The sequence below is a fragment of the Artemia sp. Qi Xiang Cuo genome, chromosome 4, assembly GCF_049724085.1.
Source record: "Artemia sp. Qi Xiang Cuo chromosome 4, ASM4972408v1, whole genome shotgun sequence".
Classification (NCBI taxonomy): domain Eukaryota; kingdom Metazoa; phylum Arthropoda; class Branchiopoda; order Anostraca; family Artemiidae; genus Artemia; species Artemia sp. Qi Xiang Cuo.
This window is the reverse complement of record NC_142797.1, coordinates 83,658,335-83,680,101: the sequence shown is the minus strand read 5'-3', so window position 1 is coordinate 83,680,101 and position 21,767 is coordinate 83,658,335. Positions and strand designations below refer to the sequence as shown.

The window sequence follows — 21,767 nt, the reverse complement described above, 5'->3', positions numbered from 1 at the left end:
GGATAAAAAATGCCCTCTTTTCCAAATAACCAACTTTATGTATAAACAACAGGGAACTTACATTCCTTACAAACTTGCCCCAAGGGTTCTGGGGACAAGGTTATCCCTGAGGCATAGTTATTTGATTTTTCCACTAATTTTGAACAAGATGGAAATTCCAAAATGTTGATCAGATATCTTGGGGGGGGGGGGCAGCTAAAAGAAAATAGTAGGGGGGCTGTTTGCCATTCGAACACTTTTGGGAATTCCTCTCAACATGCCCTGAAAGCCGTCCCTTAGCCGTCCTTGAGATGCTACAGATACGCTTTTTGATAAACTGGAGGTATATAGCATCTTTTAATTTAGCTTAACATGCCCCTCAAAATTCCCTGAAGTTTCACTTTAATATTATTATCCTTTTAAAAAAAAAAACATGATAGAACATTCCCCCTTTTTCTAATGATAAATCCTGCATCTAAACAATGGGCAAATTTCATAATTTACAGTCCTTGCCCTAGGGTTGTGGAGAACATGGAGTCCCGAAGCTTAGCTATTAAAATTTTTGACTAGTTTGACCAAAATAACAATTACAAAATTTCTATCAGTGTAAAGCAGACAGGTTACCTAAAAATGGCGATGAGGAGGGGGGCTGGCTGCCCTCCAATCCCCCTGCAACATTCCCTTAACATACCTCGAAAGTTTCAACTTAATAACCTAAGCCGTTCCTCAGATATTGCTGATACTCCCTTTTGACAACCATCTAGAAAATAGTGTGAGTTGATCGTGTTTGGCATCCCTCTCATCATTTCCTTAAAGTTTCATCTTAATGCCCTAAGCTTTTTTGGAGACCCAGGATCAAACATGTCCTCTTTTACCAATAAAAAACATTATATGTTAACAATCAGCATAACTTAAAGCCCTTGCCCCATGTTCTATGGTGGGGGATATTGTCAACCCCGGAATACTTACATAGCTTGCAGCCATTGCCCCGTGTTCTAGGGAAAGGGATATTGTCAACTCCAGAGTCATATTTATTTGATTTATGGGCTCTTTTGAACAAAATGAACATCTCAAAATTTTCATCGGGTGCATTTAGGGAAAAAAGGGCGTGGTTGTTGGAGAGGGGCAGGTTGTTCTCCGATCACTTTTGACTCTTAAAATGAGCACTGGAACTTTCAATTTCCGATCGAACGAGTCCCCTCCAAAGTTTATGCGACCACCCCTTCCGTGTGAAGTCCCTCTGGGGAAAAACAATACAAAGAAGCCTTGTGGTGATTTGCTAAAGGCAACACTATAGCGTTGCCTCTGATATGAAGCCCCTGTTTATGATTTTAAGTTCGATGATCAGACAGTTAAACCAGCTTCAAATTTAGTTTACCTTCGTCACCCTATTGGTTTTGATGTACAATCAACATATTTGTTTCTATTAGTTGAGGGTTTCTCGAGTGAAGTTCCTATGGGAGGAAGCTTTATATAGGATACTTATACATCTTCAAAGATTTCTTGTAATTACCGCTTCGACGAAAAGTTGTATTCTTCCCTTGCTATGCCTCACATTCCAGCTCTTTCTCCTTCTTGCTGATGCTGTCATATAAAATAAATTTCTCATTCCAGTCTTGACTGTCACAGTTTTTTTTCAGTTTTTGTTTTGTTTGACTCGTTGGGGAAATATTTCTACAACAAGTGAAAAGTATTGTTTTCCTAACCCATACCTCGCCATACAAGAAAAAACTCAGAAGTGTTGACATAGTCTGGTAAACCAAACGCCTTCAGACACTTCTTTCTATTTATTAAGTATTTCTGATTAGGGTGTAGCGGTGCCAGTTTTCACGTGGTGCCTCTTAGAGTAATAGGCTTCATTAATATCTATGAACAAATAGGGGGCTCATATTGCTAACTTCAGCCACTCCCCAGCCAATGAGAGTCCTGCCCAGCGTCTGGCCATGAGGCGGGCATTTTTGGAATAAGTTACCAACATTGGAGGGACTAATGATGAATAATATTACGTAAGGTGGCAGAGGGGATTCGTGATTCTGGGTGGAGGTTGGGGGAAAGGGTTCAGTAAAGAAAAAGTGGTTGTGTCTGTACCCGAGATCCCCAAACACTGCTGAGACCCGAACGTGTTCTAGCCAAACCAATGGCTTCCTTATCATATGGCACATAATATCGTAGGCTATTTAAGCTTTTCACTTTAACTGTGTTAAGAGATCTTAATTAGGCGTATTTTTCTACTTCTTGGAAAATTTTAGTTAGAGTTATCATATGCAACAGAAATACGGAACAGATAAGTAAAACATTAACAATGGAGATTTTCTGAGTAGGATTGTTTAGTCGTCGCTCAGCAAATACGCTTGGTGGATAAAACCTCTAGAGGACTTTGAGAAGCACAACAGACAGTGTGAGATGCATCCTCTGAGTTTGAGTACGATAATGTCAACATCTATAAATTAAGGGCATTTTTTCTATTACTCGGTAATACTTAATTAGAATAATTACTCGCAACAGAAATACGGAAAAAAAGTTAGAAAAAAAATCAACAAAAACTGGAGGAATAATCACAATCAAATATAGCCGTTAGATCAGTTTAAATTCGTTAATATGAATAACAGTATTTTATAAACTAGTATATAGCATATTTACTAGTAAAATATACTAGTATATAGTATATTTAAGTGTTATACACTGGTATTTTATATACTAGAATAATATTATTATAATAGTATAAATTTAGTATCGAGAATCATCAGAATCTAGCAAGAAATGAAAAAAAAACACTAAGCAATAATCACCTGTAAAAGTAGTACTTGGATCCGTTTGATTTTCCATTTCCAAAAGAAAAATATCAATAAAATCCCTTGGATTGCTCCGATCCAATGTTATCCTGTGTTCCTTGATTGTTTCTTTTAAGAAGTCCTAGGTAAATATAAAAAATATTCAGACCTTGTATTCCTATACGAAAAATAATACTAAGTTAAATGATCTTCATGTGTCTTTATGGACAACACGTAGAACCCTATTTCCTATTATCACACAATGCAGGGGAACCAGGGCTGCTACTCCTAGGGACTTTCCCAAAATCTTGGTATTTCAGGCCTGAGCTAGGAATCTTAGCAAAAGCGTACACATTAAACACTGCCTTCAAAAAGTACATTAAGTGTTTATATTATTACCATTTATTATCAAGAGGTTCTAACATTTATTAATATCTTTTTTTATTTATTATATTTATTTTCTTCCAAAACTTGCAAGTTTTTGCAAGCTTATCTTGGGATATTTTTAAACTCTCCGTGGCAGCCCTGAGAAGAATCCCATTTTGGATAAAAAAAAATAATTCATTTTTTGCATTTGTTGTTTCCATTAGCTCGTTTCAACTTAGCTCTTCTCAGCTTTCCTAGTATAATTTCACTAGTACTTAGTGTCTGGTAGTATGAAATAGTTAATAAATTCTAATAAAAGCCACGAAGTAGCCATAATGAAGGGGCAAAACTCGGGACCTTACCCAGGTACCTTAACCATTGCCAAAATATCAGTAGCAGCATTGAGGGGAGCAAAATTTCTACTATAAGCAAGTGTCATTTATGGTTTCCTAATTTTTTGGTATTAATTAAAAAAAACTTTCCGAAAATTAAGTTTTTCAAAGAAAATTAAAGGAAATTTTAAACTTAAGCGAAGGAGATACTAATACCTGTTAAAATTAAAACTCAACACAACCAGAAATTACTATTAAATAATAAATAAAACCCAAAACGAACAGAAATTAAATAAACAATCATAGCAAAAAACATACAACAAGTAATAATATAAATGAATAAATAGATTTTAAAGCGAGTAATGCTTAGACTGAATACGGAAATCAAGCTTAAAACGAGTTTGCTATTAAATTATAAATGAAACTTAAACCGAACAGAAATTAAATAAACAATCAATGCGACAAACATACAATATATATTAATGTAAATGAATAAATAAATCTTAAAATGAGTGAAACTTAAATTGAATATACAAATCAAGTTTGAATCGAATAAAAATAACTACAAACAAGAATTTGGGTATCGCCTCACTGCAGAAGCCTAAAACCTACTTTTAATTAACGCAATCTTGCGTTAATTAAGTAAATTACATTACTTTAGACAAATTTAGAGGGGCACCCCCCTCGCCCCTCCCCTGGATCCGCCACTGCCTTACACTCTCTGTTTCTTTCCTTGTTAGGGAGGAGAGCAGATGCCTAATAGGTGTGTGTTAATACCAAAACATTCAAACTCTCATGGGGCCTTCAGGTAAAAACAGAATTAGTTCAACGGGAGGGGTGGGAAAAAAGGTGTGGGGGGGGTATTTGCCCTTCAATCGATTTTGACTCGTAAGAGAACTTCCAATTTCCAATCAAATGAGCTCTCTCTGAAGTTTATACGAGAATCCCTTCCTGCCCCCGGGCCCTGGGGTTTTTGTCGACGCCAGAGTTTTATTACTTAACCTTTCAACTATTTTAACAAAAGTTTTATCTGATGCATTTAGGGCGTGGAGGAGGGGGGGGGGGGCTAGTTGCCCAACAATCTCTTTTCACTCTTAAAAAGTAAACAAGAATTTTCAATTTCCAATCAAATGAGCCCTCTCTAAAGTTAATACGAGTATCCCTTCCATAACAAATAATATGAAAGATTTGGAGAATCCTTAAATTACAACCCCTGCCCTGAGGGCTGTGGGGGAGTTGTCATCCTCAAAGACCTAATTTCCAGACCTTAAAACTATGTTTAAAAAAATGGCTGTCTCAAAATTTTAATGGGAGGTGTTTGGGGAAAAGGTGGGCGCGAGAGGGGGGTTACTTGCCGTCCAATCTCTTTCGACTATTAAAAAGGGCACGGAATGAGCCTTTTTGGAAGTTTCTACAACAACGCCTTCTACAAAAACATTATATGCCCCCAGGGCATAACTTAAAACCCTTGCCCTGAGGGTTGGGGGGGAGTGTCCTCCTCAAAAACATATTTTCTATCTGAAAATAAACTACGCTGAACAAAATTGATATCTCAAAAGTTTGATTGGTTGGGTTAGGGGAAAAGGTGGGCGTGGGGGGGGCTAGTTGCCCTCCCATCGCTTTCGACTATTAAAAAGGGCACTAGCCCTTTAATTTCCAATCGAATGAGCCTTTTTTGAAGTTTCTACGACAACGCCTTCTATAAAAACCTTATATGCCCCCTGGGCATAACTTAAAACCCTTGCCCTGAGGGTTGTGGAGGAGTGTCCTCCTCAAGAATATATTTTCTATCTGGTAATCATCTACGCTGAACAAAATGGCTATCTCAAAACTTTGATTGGATGTGTTTGGGGGAATGATGGGCGTGGGGGGGGGGGCTAGTTGCCCTCCAATCATTTTCTACTATTGAAAGGGCACTAGAATTCTCAATTTCCAATCGAATCAGCCCCCTTTGAAGTTTTTACGACGACCCCTTCCAAATGAAGTGCCTCTGGGGAAAAAAATAATAATAATAATAAAACATTGGAGCCGTATGGCCTTTACTATAGGCAACGCTACAGTTGCCTCTACGTTGCCTCTGAAAGTTCGTACTACTGTGAGTCTAAATTTATATATTAATTTTAGTTGTTGTTGCTTTTTTTTTTTTTTTTTTTTTTTCTTTTTTTTTTTAAGTTCTTACTACTGTGAGTGTAAACCAACTCTTGACTATTGAAAGACATATTTCATCGTGATCATCTTTCAGTGTTTCACAATAAACTGCTAGTTTTGGGTCTATCTAGATGTTTTTTTTAACTACCTCAGGACTTAATATCGAACAGCATATTAAAAAAGCTGGAATTGTATTTATATTACAAAAAAAAATTATTTGAAGGCTGGAAGTTGCAATTTTTGAGAAAGGAAACTCTTGAGCAATTTATTACAATATTAGTTGATTATATTTTTTCGCTATTAAATTTTTATAATACTCTTATTTAAAATGAATAAAGTTTGGGTGCTTCGAAAGACAGAGGATAATTTGTTTGATGTTTTTAAGAAGAATTGTTTACGGATTCTTTTGGGTATCCGTCTTACTGACCGTATTTCAAACAGCAATTGATACAAAAAATGATTTTCTATACCACTTCCTAGGGCTATAATGAGGGATAGGTTGAGTTGGCTTCGACACGCTCAATGGATGAAAGACGACAAATTTCTAAGCATAGTCCTTTTCGGCCAGTCATCTAGGGCCAAAATAAAAGTAGGCCGTCCCCGAATAGGGTGGGAAGACGTCTTGAGATAGAATTTTAAAAGAAGCTGGGACTTCTTGGGAGGGTGTAAAGATGGAAGCTTTGAATAGATTGGGATGGGAGGAAGAGCGTGCGCAGCTGTGCTGGCCTCAGTTGGCTTGATGTTGCACTGTGTTATTATTAGTATTAGTAGCAGTATTTTATACCAAAAACCTGATATTGGGAATTTTTTAATTTGTATAGTTAAGATAAAATTAGCCTTACTTTAATTTAAACATAAGAAAAAATTTACGAATCTGACCTGTAACGATTCCACACTTTTTTTCATGTCCAAATAGCCACTCAGTCTAGGTATAATAAATCTAAGCCATGGAAACATATTTAGGTATCCACCCGTGGCACCACCAGATCGAAAAGATGCATCCACCTAAAATAAACATTAGTTACTGCTTAAAACAGAGAGAGAAACATACGGTGATGCCATTTTGGACTATTTTTTACCGGTCGGTATTCTAAAATTTCAACTTAAATACTGAATTTTCCAAAGATCAAACTGCTACAAAAAAAGTACAAAAAAATTAACCAGGTGTATTTTGAAAAATTGACGGATGTTATCCAAGTCTGGTATCAAGGGTCATACCACTACTGAGAAGCAAAAACCTCGCATCTGCAGTTCCACCGTGCAAAATCTCACATCTGCAGTTTCACTGTGAGTCTGGAGAACTTACGGTTAAAGAAATTCGCAAGAAGCCGCTGGATTTAAGATGTCAGGTGAGGCAGAAAAACGCCTGGTAAGGATACCAGAACAAGAAATAAAGAGATCTGCAGTTTATGGCAAAAATTCTTTTAGTACTTTTCTTTATTAACGCATTTACACTCAGGCAAACTCTATTACATATTTCTTATCTATTTACTTTTCAGTGTCATTTTGTTTAACATTGTGTTATCATGACATTTATTCATGTGGCTTAACGTTCTCACTAAAATCGGGTATTTAGGACCCGGATCAGTGCTCCTTTGGATCTAAACTCGGTATAGCAGTTTGCTAATCCCGGAACCCGTTGCGATAAAAATTTCTTTGTATATAAAATAGAGCAGCCATTTATACTTTCTAGCAAGAACACTGTTTAATGTTTATGATTTAATATTTATATTTCTTGGGGGGTCACCTGGGTGCAATACAGCAGCGGAGATTTGTCCTCTGTTTTCTTCCATCAATACTATTGACTTCCACTTTCCTACCCTAACATGTTGATCAATTCTTCCACTTGCACCCCACATATATAGAGGTACAATCATGCCATACATATTAACTGATTGAATTTTCAGAGGAACAAAATTAGCAATTAGCATTCCTGATCCTGAATACCCTTAAACTTATTAGGGAATAGAAATTGGCAAGCAACTACCCTGACTCCAAAGAGGCCTGATCAATATAAGAAAAACCATGTTCAGTCTTGTCGATGGCTTAATAGTTTTTCGATGCAATTACTATTGTTATTACTGTTATTAAAATTACAATATTAAGATCATCGTAATTGTTATTATAAAAGCTGGCTTTTATATGCTGTTTAATAAAGATTAAAAAAAAAGTTTTTCAATCGAAAGTAAGAAGCAACATTAAAACTTAAAACGAACAGAGAATACTACGTACATGAAGGGAGTTGCCCCCTCATCAACATCTCGCTCTTTACATTAAAGTTTGAATTTTGTCCCAATTCTTTAGGAATGACTCCTGAAACCCAACGGTCGCTTAATTAGAACAATAAGAAGCTTTTTTAAAAGTACTAAAAAACTTTGAGTAAGATGAACTGGTCCAAAAACTGTCGTGGTGGGCTCTGCTTTGACTTGGTCATAGGTCTGCTCTAGCCAATCAAAAAGCCCGAATTCAAAGAAAAAAAAGATATATATTGCTTCCAAATCAGTTGAAACAAACACAACTTGCCCCAAAACAGCCCCAAATCAAATATACTGCTTAGTTGTATTGGAATTTATATTGATCTCAGATAGAAGAAATATTATCGAATTTTTTTTTATTGTATTAGCCTTAGCACATGCTCTGTATAAGCAACAAACTTCATACATTAAATCCCTTTTAGACAATCAAACATAGACAAAATTTGTTTTCCTTATTTTCTGCAAGGTGAAAAAATTTGTTTTCCTTATTTTCTGCAAGAAAGGTGCTCATTATGTCAGGCAAAAACCGAGCTTCATATTTAAATATCATTACTTAATCAATTAATAGCCGTATTTAAACACAATATTTTGTTTCTAGGAAAGAAGAGTAACCTCAATTACAAGTGTTGGCACCTCCATGGTAACTGTTACTATAGAATTATTAGCTGAATAGATATCAGACGACATAGCGAAAGTATTGTGATACTTTCAGCAACAACCACAAGGCTTACCGCCACCGTATATTTGACAAGAATGGTACAAATCAATTATGATAATCGAGAAGCAGACTTAAATAACTGGTTTTGGCTGCTTCAAGCAACGAAGAAACTGTTGCTCATCCTTTGGAAGAAACAGCAGAAGGAACTTGCCAAAAACATATGCTGTTCGCAGTCTATAATACTTTAATAGGTCTTTGTATTTATTCAGTCATTTCTAAAGCTGGGGGAGGTGGTCACAACCCTATAGATTAGCGGCTATAATTCATCAGAAGGACAATAAAATAGCTGTTCTAGCTGAGTGGTTGGCGCGCTAGACTTGCATTCCTATGTCCTTCAAGACAGGGGATCCCGTCCTGGGGATCAATGATTATTTGGCTTTGGATGAGATCAGTGTTGTGACTCTTTAAGCTTATCAAGAGTCGATCCAGCCCCAAATCGATACCTGGAGAAATATGGGAAATCTAAACAGAAAGGGTGTGCAAAAGCATAGAATGGCTGCACCATCCATTGCACTTTCTGGATGAAGGGTCAAATAACGGAGATAAGAACCACCGGTATGGACTGTAAAGCCTAGCACCACATTATGTACCTTTACCTTTTAGCACATTGCCACCATTTACGCCTATAGAACTACCAATGAAATCAGCAGAAAATTTTATGACGTTAGCTAACAAAAAGGGGAATAAAAAAGAAACAAACCTTGGATAGTAGATCGCGAAGCTTCGGATCATCAAGATGGTATCGTATGCCTGCCTGCATAGTCCAAAGAGTATTTAATACAGGTAACGTGAGATCAGTAGGCAGTTCTAAGACTTGAGGCAGATCTGAAATAATTTATCTTGAAATAAACAATTTAGACGAAATATAATCAGTTACTTTACTAATTAAATTGTTCATTATTCACGAAAATTAATAAGTAAACACAAAAAATAAAATGTTGGCTTTGAACTATAAATATCAGTCTATTAGATCCATCAGAGACTAGTATAAATTGTAACATCTTTGATAGCTTGTATCTACCATCAACTACCACGCGTATTTGTCTTTCAGCAGAAGTTATCTCTACAGAGAAATTGTTTAAACCCCTTTAAAAAAGTGAAAACAGCCTTTCCAATCATTCTCAACCATTTTGTACCACTTTTCATGGTAATAAACAGAAATTACGAAGCTCTGTGAATAGAAACATGGTTTCTTAAGAACGCAATTTCGATAAAAACCCTACTTATTACACTGATTCCAAAAATGTAAAACTTTCAATATTGAAGCACCCTTCAAAAGTAACTGGCACAAGAAAATTTGCAAAATGTTTGAAAAACCGGGAGCACAGCCCCAAAATTGGGCGTGATCTTTATGGAAATTACGCGATCAAATTCAGCATGTTTCTGAATAATTCAATGGAGATATCAATTCCTTATCTAAACAAAAATTGTGCTCCTCCGAAAAGACTGGTCATGCATAAAATATGATTTGTTTTTTTGTTAATTTCCCTTCTTTTTTCAACCAGGGGAGACCATATCAAAGCATTAGCCATAGAATATTGGAAGAGGACTCATTTCAATGAGAATTTAAAGTTCTAGTACCTTTTAAATAGTAAAAGTAATTTACAAAATGCTACCAACGGAAAATTATGAGCTTGCCAAGGGGGTTGGAAGCATTCATCGAGCTGTTTATATGACATCCAAGCTCCGAATGCCATACTGCTTTGCGGTGCCACATTCATCCCTAAGCATACATGCTTGGCAAACAAAATGAATGGTTATTACAGACCGTTTATGGTTATCACTAAATCGGGCCTTCAGTGCCAAGGGCGGTGCTCCTTTGGATTTAAACTCAGCGTAGCAGCTGGCTAGCTTTAAACCCAAGATCATCTGAAGTGGAGATGGCAGGTTGCTAACACCTACAAATGAAGACAATCTTGCCATCAATATTACTTTGTTGATTTTTTTAGCACCGGCATTAGCAATCGGTATTCCCGATTTTGGATGAACGAGCATCAAATACAACATTTGAATGAAACTCCTCTAATAATAACTTCAGATACAAAAACATGTAAAGAAAAATGGTTAAGTTTTCAGTAGGTGCTGTTATATAACATACATTTTTGAACCTTGTGCAATAGATGCTACCTTATGTGATACTTAAACAAACTAAATCCAAGACTAGTCCTTCAAGTGATCAGGCCTTTTCCTTTCCCCAGCAGCAGACAGAAATGAGAGTTTCATGTCGACATCCTTCATATCTGTTTCTGCAATATTTAGGAGCTCAGGAAATAGTAACTTCTCGCCCTGTTACTATAGAAACCGGATCTTCAAACTTTCTTGCTGGGAATGTCCATGATTTCTCAAACAGAGTACAAGTGAGATTTTATTTTCTATAATAAAGCTATACAAACACAAAATCTCCACCATCTTCAGATTTGTCTTCCATGTCACGTTCATTGAGATGAGCCGAATCGTCTGATTCATCAAGCAGTTTAAATTCTTTGTCACTGATGCTGCTGTTCAGTGTTTTGGCTTGCCTTGGTTTTTGTGGGCGGTTGAACTGCCTTTTTCTTCTTCATTATTTTTCTTTTTTGACTTCTGAAGCTTCCAATGCTTCTTTTTCAGGCACGTCGATGAGTTGTATAGTTTTCTGTTACTCCAGGGGGGTTCCTTAACGCTTTCTGATATCAGCCTTTAGGTAGGCATATATCCTTACTGTTTCAAGAGTCAAGTTAATCCTCACTGTTGTTTTCATTCTTCCTTGGGGCGAAGGAAGACCCTCTGTTGGGGTATTGTGACAAGAGACTACAGTCGGATCCTGTCTGTCGGTCATCTGGGCTTCTAAAAAGTCTGATTTTATTAAAAAAAATTCTGGTGAATCACCAAAAACCTGTTTTTCTTATTCTTTGCAAAGCTGAGCTGTCACATCAATAGCATTTATCTGACCAGTTTGAACCTTGAGCCATGAGTTCATCCCTCCTCTCACAATTAAACGGCAAGTAGGCCTACACTGACTGGACTATGTAATTTAGAGGGTAGGTCAAGATTTTGATACTGTAGTTTTTACAGTTTCACAAGCTCAACTGACATATAGCTCCTACGGTTATCGAAGAATAGTAATACTGGGTCATCCTCGAAGGTTTCACGTTATAGATGAACTGTTGGATGGAAGACACAAATTTAGAACCACTTTGATAAAGCGCTCCAAGACAACTAAACGAATCGCCTCAAAAATACAATCATGGACTTTCATTCTTGGAAAGATGAAGACTAGCGGTATCATCTGATCCGTAGCCAGCCCAAATCACAACATTATCAAATTTTTTCTTTCTCTGCAGACCCTGTCTAAGACACCTGTTTTGAGTCTATCTTTGAAACTACATTCAGAGCCCGTAAGACAGTAAACATCAGTTTAATCCCAGTTCCAGATGTGACGAGGATGGAAATTAAATCGCACTTCCAATGTCTTTAGGTTGTCGAACAATTGGTCCACTACATCTCGTTAAATCCAGCTATTTAAGTTTGTATGACCACCTCTTCCATACATGGTGTGGCCCTAGCGGCCAGAGGAAAAAATAAATGATTTACATACTCTGTGTTACAATAATCATTACAATGTATTACAATGACTCAGTGTAATATATTGATGAGGCACGGCTCCTTACTAGGACAACGCTAGTTTGGCCTCCAATTTTAAGGTTAAGTTTTCTTTTATATTCTTAAAAGCTTTTAACAGTACATTCAAGGGTATCCTAAATAAGGGGCCTTGAAATACACATTTTTTTTTCTTACTTTGAACTCCTCGCCCCATTATAGCAAAATCCGACTTAACCATATGGGATCTTAGTCAAGGTTGCTGATTTATGTTCTCTTTTGATTCTTATTCAGATTTATCCTAGGTAGAAAGACCCCCCCCCCACTCATGCTATTTACGCATTCCGTTAATTTTTTTTCGCTGCAATGCTTCGATTTTTGAAAACTACCGATTTTTCTTAAAATATACCCTTTCTACAATGAGAGAAGAGCTTTTAACCTTTCACACCTTGTTCCAACTATTCCAACTTGTTCCAACATTCTCCAAATGAAGGAAAATTAGGAAGAGAATTCCATCCCTCATCTAGTCTAATGGACTTTTAAGGGGAAGTCCAAAATTTTTGGAATAAAAATACATCTTACGAGACTTCGATCCCCTCCCCTCTTCATAAAGTTGTTGATCCCCTCACGGAAATTGTGGATGTGCAACTATGTCATACTCTGTAATGACCATACTAATATTTAGCGGTGAATGTGTCACCATAAGGCAAAATTGTTTCTGAAACTTTCTAATGATTCTAAAACGATTAGCTATCTCAAGTTATTCACTTGATACTATTTGGGCCCTATCTAAGGTAAAGAAAAATAAGGCACAAAATGACAGAATTTGACAATTTGCTCCGGTAAAATATCTCTTGTTTTTATCAAAAATAACTCAAGAACCTGCTTCAAAATGTGCAAAAACAAATTTAGCGTCTGTAATACATGCATACTTAAACTACATATTTATCTGGTACTGGTTATGAAAGCGGTAAACAGACGGTAAGTGAAGCTTCGTTAATACTAATGAAATAAAAAAAGTAAGATGAAAATATAATAGTTTAGAAAAAAACTTCGACTATATATTTGCACATTAGAGGGGTGGGGGTAAAGCGTAGCATTTATTAAATACATAACCTGACCTATGTATCTTTTTCCCCCCTAAACCCCGAAAAACACAAGTTTAAACATTGTAAACGCAGTGACAAGCCACGGTTTGCAATCCAATTCTCTATTCAAAGAAACCCGTTTGACTAGTTTCTTAAGCATCTTGCCTATATAATATACCGCGTGTTTACTGCTTTGTTAACTAGTGCCATTTATCGTTAATGAATCTTTTGTTTACTTACCAGTAGATGAATATTTTGCAATAAAGTATTCAATCTCTTCTTTTAGCATTTCTTCCATTCCTTGTTTGCCAAAACCGAAATCTCTTAGATGACGCAAGGTAAAGCGTCTTTGCTCCTTCCAAAGATGTCCGGAACTGAATAATACCCCTGAAATCAGTAAATGTCTCAACACACCATGCATTTCATTTGTCTGTGTTCCAACCCACTGCCATGTGGATTTCAAGGGGCATATTGAAAGAAAGGTTAAGACGGCTTGGCCATGTTTCACGGATGAAGGATGTGAGACCCCAAAAATTGTACTTTTTGACCACCCGTTTGGTACCAACCGAAAAATCAGTCGTACCCGAAGGGGGGAGAAATTTTATAAGGTAGGTATCAAAGAAATTGAAGCTTCATGGGGGGGGTAAAGGATGAAGCTGGTGTACGGAGGAGGACCGTGCACAACTGTGTTGCCCTCAGGTGACTTAGTAACGCAGTGATTAGCAGCAGTAGTAGTGTTATTGTATAGATCCTTAATTTATTAAGGGCTGTTTTGGAAACTCTACTTTTAAGTTGGAGTCACTCGTGAGTTCAGCATATTCCTCTTGACCTTTAAGTGACAGGTGATCATTCTCACCTAAGCCAATCCAAAACAGCTTTTGGATCCAAGCTACCTTTTTGAAATCAATATTTAATATAAAATATACAAAGAACAGTATTTCTAGTGCTTTTAAGTGATCTACAATCATTTTTGCAATAAACGTTTCACAATGATTTCTCTCGTTTATAAAATTGTCGACACTGGAAAACATTTCGAACGATTTTTTTTATCATACTTTACCAAATTTTGATCTCTTCTTTTATAAAACTTTCAATTTTATCATTTGAAGTAAACATATTGCAGTTTTTGAGAGACAATTTGAGATTGTTTAATTTTGCAAAAATATCTGACAAATAATACAACTTGGATAGATAAGTCATTTTGAGAAGTTTCGGTTGGTTGAAAATATTTCAATTCCGTCTTTTAATAACAATAATATTCTTGAACTTCAACCTCTTCACAACTATTTTACTTTGGTATGTAATAATAAAGTTGTGTAATTGGAATCCGTATCCTTACACAGATTCGAAAATAAACGGTTGTTAAGGGCATGGCTCTTAATAAAATTTATAATCTTAACAGCATCATGAAGCACATCATTTAATTCTGGTGCTAAGTTTTTTTCCTGCAAGGGCCTTTTTGAGAATAATGATGGCAATGAGTAAAAGTTATATGAACATAATTAGAAGCTTGAAAAAATGATTTAAAACCAATATTTTTGCAATAATTGCTATTACACCATTTGTGTATACTCGACAGCAATTATTTCTTTTCGAACCTTCAGTATTAAAAATTTGTAAACTTTACAATCTAATTATGTCTTTCACTGTGGCTCTTAATAAAATTTATAATCTTAACAGCATCATGAAGCACATCATTGGCATTTTTCATAGGATGAAAAATAACAATTCTTCTTCCACGAATCTTTGTAAATATACCTGAGATATACTGACAACTGAGCCAATTTAGTAATATCAGTTGTTCGGTTCAACTGAATTAAAAATGTTTGGCTTTCTTTAATTCAAGTAACAAGTTGCACTAGTTAGTCCTTGTTAATATCAGAAATTCAACTCGAGGCAGAGTCGTTTGACAAAGAAATTTGTTGAATAACATTGGCATATTTACTTTCGTCTAGTAGTTCTACCATTTTTTTTTCAAATAGCAGCAGGCAATTCAATATCTTATCCAAAGGTGAACGGCATTTTATTTTTAGTCGTACACTAAGAAACTTCATATGACGTTACTAAATATTTTTCATTAATGGTCATAAATTTCTCGAATGATTTTGTTTTTGCTTTATTAAAGATTTATAAAGATTCAGTCTCGAACTAGATTTCAAATCGTAAACATCTATGTGAAATAGTTGACCTGGATTGTTTGAAAATATAATTAATTCAGTGATTGCGAAAGTGTCTAGTAGAGGATTAAAGTTACAAGTGACTTTTCGTTCTTTGGATAATAATTATAACATTGGCGGACGTGATTATTGCAAGACATTGTTGGAAAGTGGGGGGATTTAATTCCCCTCCCCCTTGCGAGTAAGTTTTCGTTTCCTGCTCTTACTTTTTGACATATTATTTTTGGAAGAGGTCGAATGATAATTTTGGAAATGGCTGAATCAACCGGGATCGCAGCAATCCTTGAACAGTTGTCGCAAATGGATGCTAAATTAAATCAGATTCAAGATGTTGCCAATAGCATTTCTGCGATCGAATCGGAATTAGCGGCCCTCAAAACTGAGACAGGCAGACGGGATGATGCAGTAAGATCCGATATCAACCACCTGCGGAACCTACTATTTGAAGAAAAGAAAAGGTCGGAGCAACTTGAAAAAGAAATTAAACAGCAAAATCTGATCATTTATAATTTGAAGTCAATAAACCCACTTCCAAGTAGTCTAGTAGGAGCAATTATGGCGGCAATAAACCGCTATTTACCCCAGCTTAGTTTTGCCAGGCGTGATTTTAAGGATGTGTTTCTCTTTGGAAAAAGTAAACCAATTGCGGTGCGCCCTCTTTTGGTGAAATTTAATAATCGGGAACTTCGCGACATAATCCTACGTAGTGGCCGTCTTTTAAAAAAGTTTGATATTTCTGTAGCACCGGATTATACCTATTTGTAACGTAAATCTCGCCAAGAGCTTAAACCAATGCTGAATAAGGCTTTGTCGTGTGAACAAGACGCCAAATTAAGAGGAACACGCCTTTTGATTGAAGGCCAAACATTTTATTATGACCAAGTCACAGACAGGGTGGAAATGTTGGCTGCTAAACCTAGCACTGTGCCCAGATCGCAGACTCAGCAAGTTAGCCTCCAAGCCCCGGGAATTCAAAATTCTCAAACTGTAAATTTCAGAGACAGTACTAATAAGAACGTGGTGTGGCCTGACCAAAAGCACAAGATGGTTACTCGTGGGAAAGCAAAGAGAAGATTAGAAACCATCATTAGTCCTGAAGATGCCCATAAAACCGGAAATCGATGTGTCCGTAAAAACAGCACGACTGAGAGCTGCAGTGAAGCTGCACCAGCCGACAAGTCGAATGGTTTGAATTCACCCCCAAAAGAAGGGGCTGGTGACTCCTCTTAGAATATGAGTGACGAGAACGAGGATTAGGACCAGTATGGCCATATACCTTTGGCTGTTTATCGCGAACTTAGGATTGGGTGCTGGAACATTCAAGTTTTTAAAGAGAAAAAAACATCATTAGCATTATTGAGGGACCTAGATATATTTTGTGTGGTTGAGTCTTGGCATAATTTTGAAGATGATCTGCAGTGCCCCCCTTTACATAATTATTTCTTTGATGCAGTGAATAGAAAAGTTTCTAACAATAATCGGTATTATGGTGGTGTGGTTATGTATTTTAGCCATACGTCATTTTCCTCTGCAGTGGGACTTGCAACCCAATCAGAGAATATAGTGTGGGGTAGTGTTGGGGTTCTACCCCTGTTTCTTTTCTTTTCAGATAAATGACCTGTTTTTGTTCCGTAATTACATTTGCTTAGATTTGCCTATAGTATAATTTTCAATGACAATTTAAAAGTCTCGTTGCCAAGCCATAGTGGTTTTGCAATAAGTAAGCTTTGAACTAAATTATTTTGGACTTCCTGGTGAGTCATTGAAAGATAAAGCTAAGAAAGAAAAATGGGTTTTGAATGGGGATCGAGAGGATTGGCTGGGCCAAGCGAAGTTCCACCCCTATGAACAGTTATGTACAGAATAACATATTTGAGTGAGTCTGCATTTAGACCCCGTTCGGGGAGGCATATTTTTTTTTTGTTATTATAAGTGACCGTTGGAAGAATACAAGCAAGGTATTTCCTACAAACTGTCTACTAACTTTCCCGGAACCCAGGCAGGGTAGGAATAGAGTTACGAGATACCGTCATTATTATATTGACAGGGGGGTTGTTACCTCCAAGGAGAGAGTTAGAGATTTCCAGTGGTAACCCAAGGGCGGGTATATTTGACTTTAGAAAGTGGCCATTTGACCACTCGATCGCATTATCATACCCTGGGACAGGGTATACTGTAAATAGGGTAGTACCAAACCCGATATTTGCAGAACCGGTGTGGTAGACGCGGGCATCACATTATAATTTGGGGCCGGGGCTTTCCCCTCCAATAAGTGGTGACCCCCGTACATTACACACCCCAATAGGTAGATTTAACTGTGAGAGTACTTTTTTAATTGTAGGTTCTGTATATCTAGCACCGCAAAATAGTTCTTACTCGTCTGAAGACACGTGGACTATCAAACAGTTCGTGGTAACGAACTGTAAGTAAGGAGCGACCCGGCTCAATTGTAACCGAAACTCTAAAAAACGGAATTTTGATACCAATAGATACATCAAAACAATCAGATTTTAATTCTGATTTCAAATATATAAGTTTCATCAAGTTTAATTTTACCTATCAAAGGTTACGCGCCTGAGAAAATTCGGCTGATTTTTTTAAAAAAGGGGGAAAGACCCCCTAAAAAATATAGAACCTTAATGAAAATCACACCATCATATTCAGCGTATCAGAGAACCCTACTGTAGATTTTTCAAGCACCTATCTACAAAATGTGGAATTTTCCATTTTTTGCCAGAAGAAAGATCACGAATGCGTGTTTATTTGTTTTTTTGCTTTTTGTTTTTTTTTCCCCAGGGGTGATCGTATCGACTCAGTGGACCTAGAATATCGTAGGAGGGCTCAATGGAACGAAGATTAAAAGTTCTAGGGCCCTTTTTAAGTGACCAAAAAAATGGAGGGCAACTAGGCCCCCTCCCACGCTCATTTTTTTCTCAAAGTCATCTGATCAAAATTTTGAGATAGCCATTTTGTTCAGCATGGTCGAAAATATTATAACTATGTCTTTTAGGATGACTTAATACCTCGAAGCCCCCAGGGGGAGGGCTGAAAGTTATGAGCTTTACCCAATGTTAACATATAGTATTGGTTATTGGGACCCGGCTCAATGGTAACCGAAACTCTAGAAAACGGTATTTTGGTACAAATAGATACATCAAAAGAATCGGCTTTTAATGCTGATTTCAAATACATAAATTTCATCAAGTTTAATCCTACCCATCAAAAGGTACGCGCCTGAGAAAATTAGGCTGATTTTCGAAAAAAGGGGGAAAGACCCCCTAAAAGTTATAGAACTTGAATGAAAATCACACCATCATATTCTGCGTATCAGCGAACCCTACTGTAGAGATTTCAAGCTCCTATCTACAAAAATGTGGAATTTTTCATTTTTTGCTGGAAGAAAGATCACGGGTGCGTGTTTATTTTTTTTTTTTCCCAGGGGTGATCGTATCGATCCAGTGGTCCTATAATATCATTGGAGAGCTCATTGGAATTAAAATTAAAAGTTGTAGTGCCATTTTTAAGTGACAAAAAAATGGAGGGCAACTAAGCCCCCTCCCACGCTCATTTTTTTCCCAAAGTCACCTGATCAAAATTTTGAGATAGCTATTTTGTTCAGGATGTTCGAAAATATTATATGTATGTCTTTTAGGATGACTTAATCCCTTGAAGTTCCCGGGAGGAGTGCTGAAAGTTATGAACTTTACCCAATGTTAACATATAGGCCTAGTATTAGTTATTGGGAAGTATACAGTAGAGACGTTTTCAGGGGAGATTTTTCCTGGTAGGGGGGGGGGGGTCGGGTCGGGACGTATGCAGGGGGGCCTCAGGGCCCGGGCCTTCCCCCCGAAATCTCACGATTTTTTTCATTTTCCCATAATTTTCTGATTTTTCTCACAGAATAATGGGTTTGAAGGATTTGGCCCCCCCCCCGAAACAAATTGCCCCCCCCCCCCCGCCGAAACAAATTCCTGCGTACGTGCCTGGGGTCAAGGGTTATGTAGGAGGATCTTTCCATGAAGGAAGTTTTCATGGGGGAAGGGACATTGCTATGAAGGGGACGCCGGACTTCCCAGCATTATTTAAAAAAAGATCAGAAATTAAATATAAAAAAAACAAGTTTTTCAACTGCAACAGCAGCAGCATCAAAACTTTAAACGAACAGAAAATATTACATATATGATTGGATTCACCCCCTAGTCAATACCTCACTCTTTAAGCCAGAGATTTTTTAGTACTTTCATAAGAGCTATTTATTCTAATTAAGGGCCTTTGTGATTAAGCGGTCATTTTTAAAGAATTGAAACAAAATTTGAACTTTCGCTTAAAGAGAAAGGTATTGACTAGGGGGTGAACCCCTTAATATATGTATTAAAAATATATGAATATAGAAGTTCGTTACGTAAGTTAATTCGTAAGTTACACATATTTATTACTAATAAAAACGTTCGTAAATAAAATGAAACAAGTTTCGAGAAAGACATTTAACCAAATAAAACTAAATTAATATGAAAATTTTGTTTTAATTATTCATGTACTGTGAGCCAAGATCAAAACCTGCATTTATTCAAAAACGTTCAAAAATTAAATAAAAAAAAAAAGTTTTTTTAACTGAAAGTAAGAAGCGACATTAAAACTTAAGACGGACAGAAATTATTCCGTATATGAAAGGGGCTGTCCCCTCCTCAACGCCTTGCTCTTTACGCTAAAGTTTGACTTTATCACAACTCTATTTTTTTTTAAACAATAAAAAACTTTAGCGTAAAGAGCGAGGCGTTGAGGAGAGGACAGTCCCTTTCATATACGGAATAATTTCTGTTCGTTTTAAGTTTTAATGTCGCTCCTTACTTTCAGTTAAAAAAACTTGGTTTTTTTTATTTAATACTACATGAAGAAACGCGATTGATACAACAGAAATTTTCGGGGGACCGTCTGGTTGTAGTAGGGGATTTTAATGCCTATACTTCGAATGTATTAGAGATAACTCCTGAATTTTTTCAAATGATAATGCTGAGGTCCTTCCTGAGGTCTTTGGGATGCCACGGAGCAGTGACGATCAGTCTAGAAGAATGAATATTTGGGGGAGAAATTTATTGGCATACTGCGAGGAGAATAGTTTAGCAATTTGTAATGGAAGATTTGGTAAGGACAGAGGTAGAGGTGAGTACACATGCTTTTCCGGGCCAAACCCCAGTATTATCGATTACGCATTGGTGAGTGTGGAGTTCGCTACCTGTGTTGTTGATTTTGAGGTTCTCCACGTGCTGGGTTCGGATCATTTCCCTATAAAACTTTCTTGGATGATTAATGTTCCTTCTCTCCCTCATTCTAGCCGTATATCCCGTCCTCAAGCTCTAAGGCGGTTACGACAAGATTGGACTGATGAAGAAACAAAAACGCTGAAAGACAGGTTTTGCTCGGAAGAGATTTTGCATAAGTTAAAGGGTTTATGTGAACTCTCTTCGGACCCTGAAATAATTACTGGTTGCCTGTCACAACTCCTCCATGAAGAGGTTGCTCGGGTCCTGAAACGAAAGCCGCCGAAAATGGGTCCTTTTGATAGTGACTGTAAACATAGTAAGTTGTGGCTATTTAGCTTACTAAACAAGGTAAAAAATGCCAATGGTCAAGAGCAACGACAAAAAGCCCTACCAATATTTCGATTAGCTCGAAAAGAACACATGGCCTGAGTATGGAGGAAGAAAGCATTAAGTGTTTTCAAGCTTATAGATCGGCCAGTATGAAGGAATTCTGGAAGTATTTACATGGGCCACGTGACCAATCAAAAATGATCCCAGAAGTTAACTCTTGGCCGACTTATTTTGAAGACATGGAGAATCATAGAAACTCAGCTGGCCAGACCCATCTACCCGCAAGTGTATACTGAGCCGATAGATGTAGTGGTCAGTGAATTCCCCCTCCCAGAGCATTCTTACCAGCTAATTCAGAAAATATCAGAGAGTGAGCTGAAACAATCCATCAAGAGCCACTGTGGAGGATCTTCTTCGGGTTTTGATGGAATTCCGTCAACAATGTATAAGAAATCAATCGGTCCCCTGTTGCCAGTTCTATTAACTTTGTATAATGCGGTCCTGGTTTCATGTAGTTGGCCAGCAGCATCGAATATGTCGGTTATAATGCCGTTATTTAAAATGGGTGACCGGATGAAGTATGGTAACTATCGCCCTATTAGTCTAGTACCAACAATTAGTAAATTTTTGGAAAAGGTTCTAGATGGTAGATTAGGGCTGTGGCTAGAAAAGGAAAATATAGTCAGTGAGACCCAAGGAGGATGCCAAAAGGAATATTCAACTACAGATCGTGTATTTATACTCCAGGCTCTTATTGGAAAATATT

The 21,767-nt window shown here is 37.0% G+C and overlaps 1 protein-coding gene across 1 annotated transcript in view; it reads right to left on the bottom strand.

Annotated features, from left to right (window-relative positions):
• Positions 1 to 21,767, bottom strand: part of LOC148953540 (methyl farnesoate epoxidase-like) — a 100,176-nt gene that overhangs the window by 46,590 nt on the left and 31,819 nt on the right. Inside the window, exons 4-7 of the mRNA XM_089087732.1 lie at positions 13,474 to 13,620; positions 9,270 to 9,394; positions 6,476 to 6,601; positions 2,769 to 2,892 (exon numbers count right to left, since the gene is read on the bottom strand). Of these exons, the coding sequence (XP_088943858.1) occupies positions 2,769 to 2,892; positions 6,476 to 6,601; positions 9,270 to 9,394; positions 13,474 to 13,620 (522 nt within the window). The remainder of the gene's footprint in view (positions 1 to 2,768; positions 2,893 to 6,475; positions 6,602 to 9,269; positions 9,395 to 13,473; positions 13,621 to 21,767) is intronic.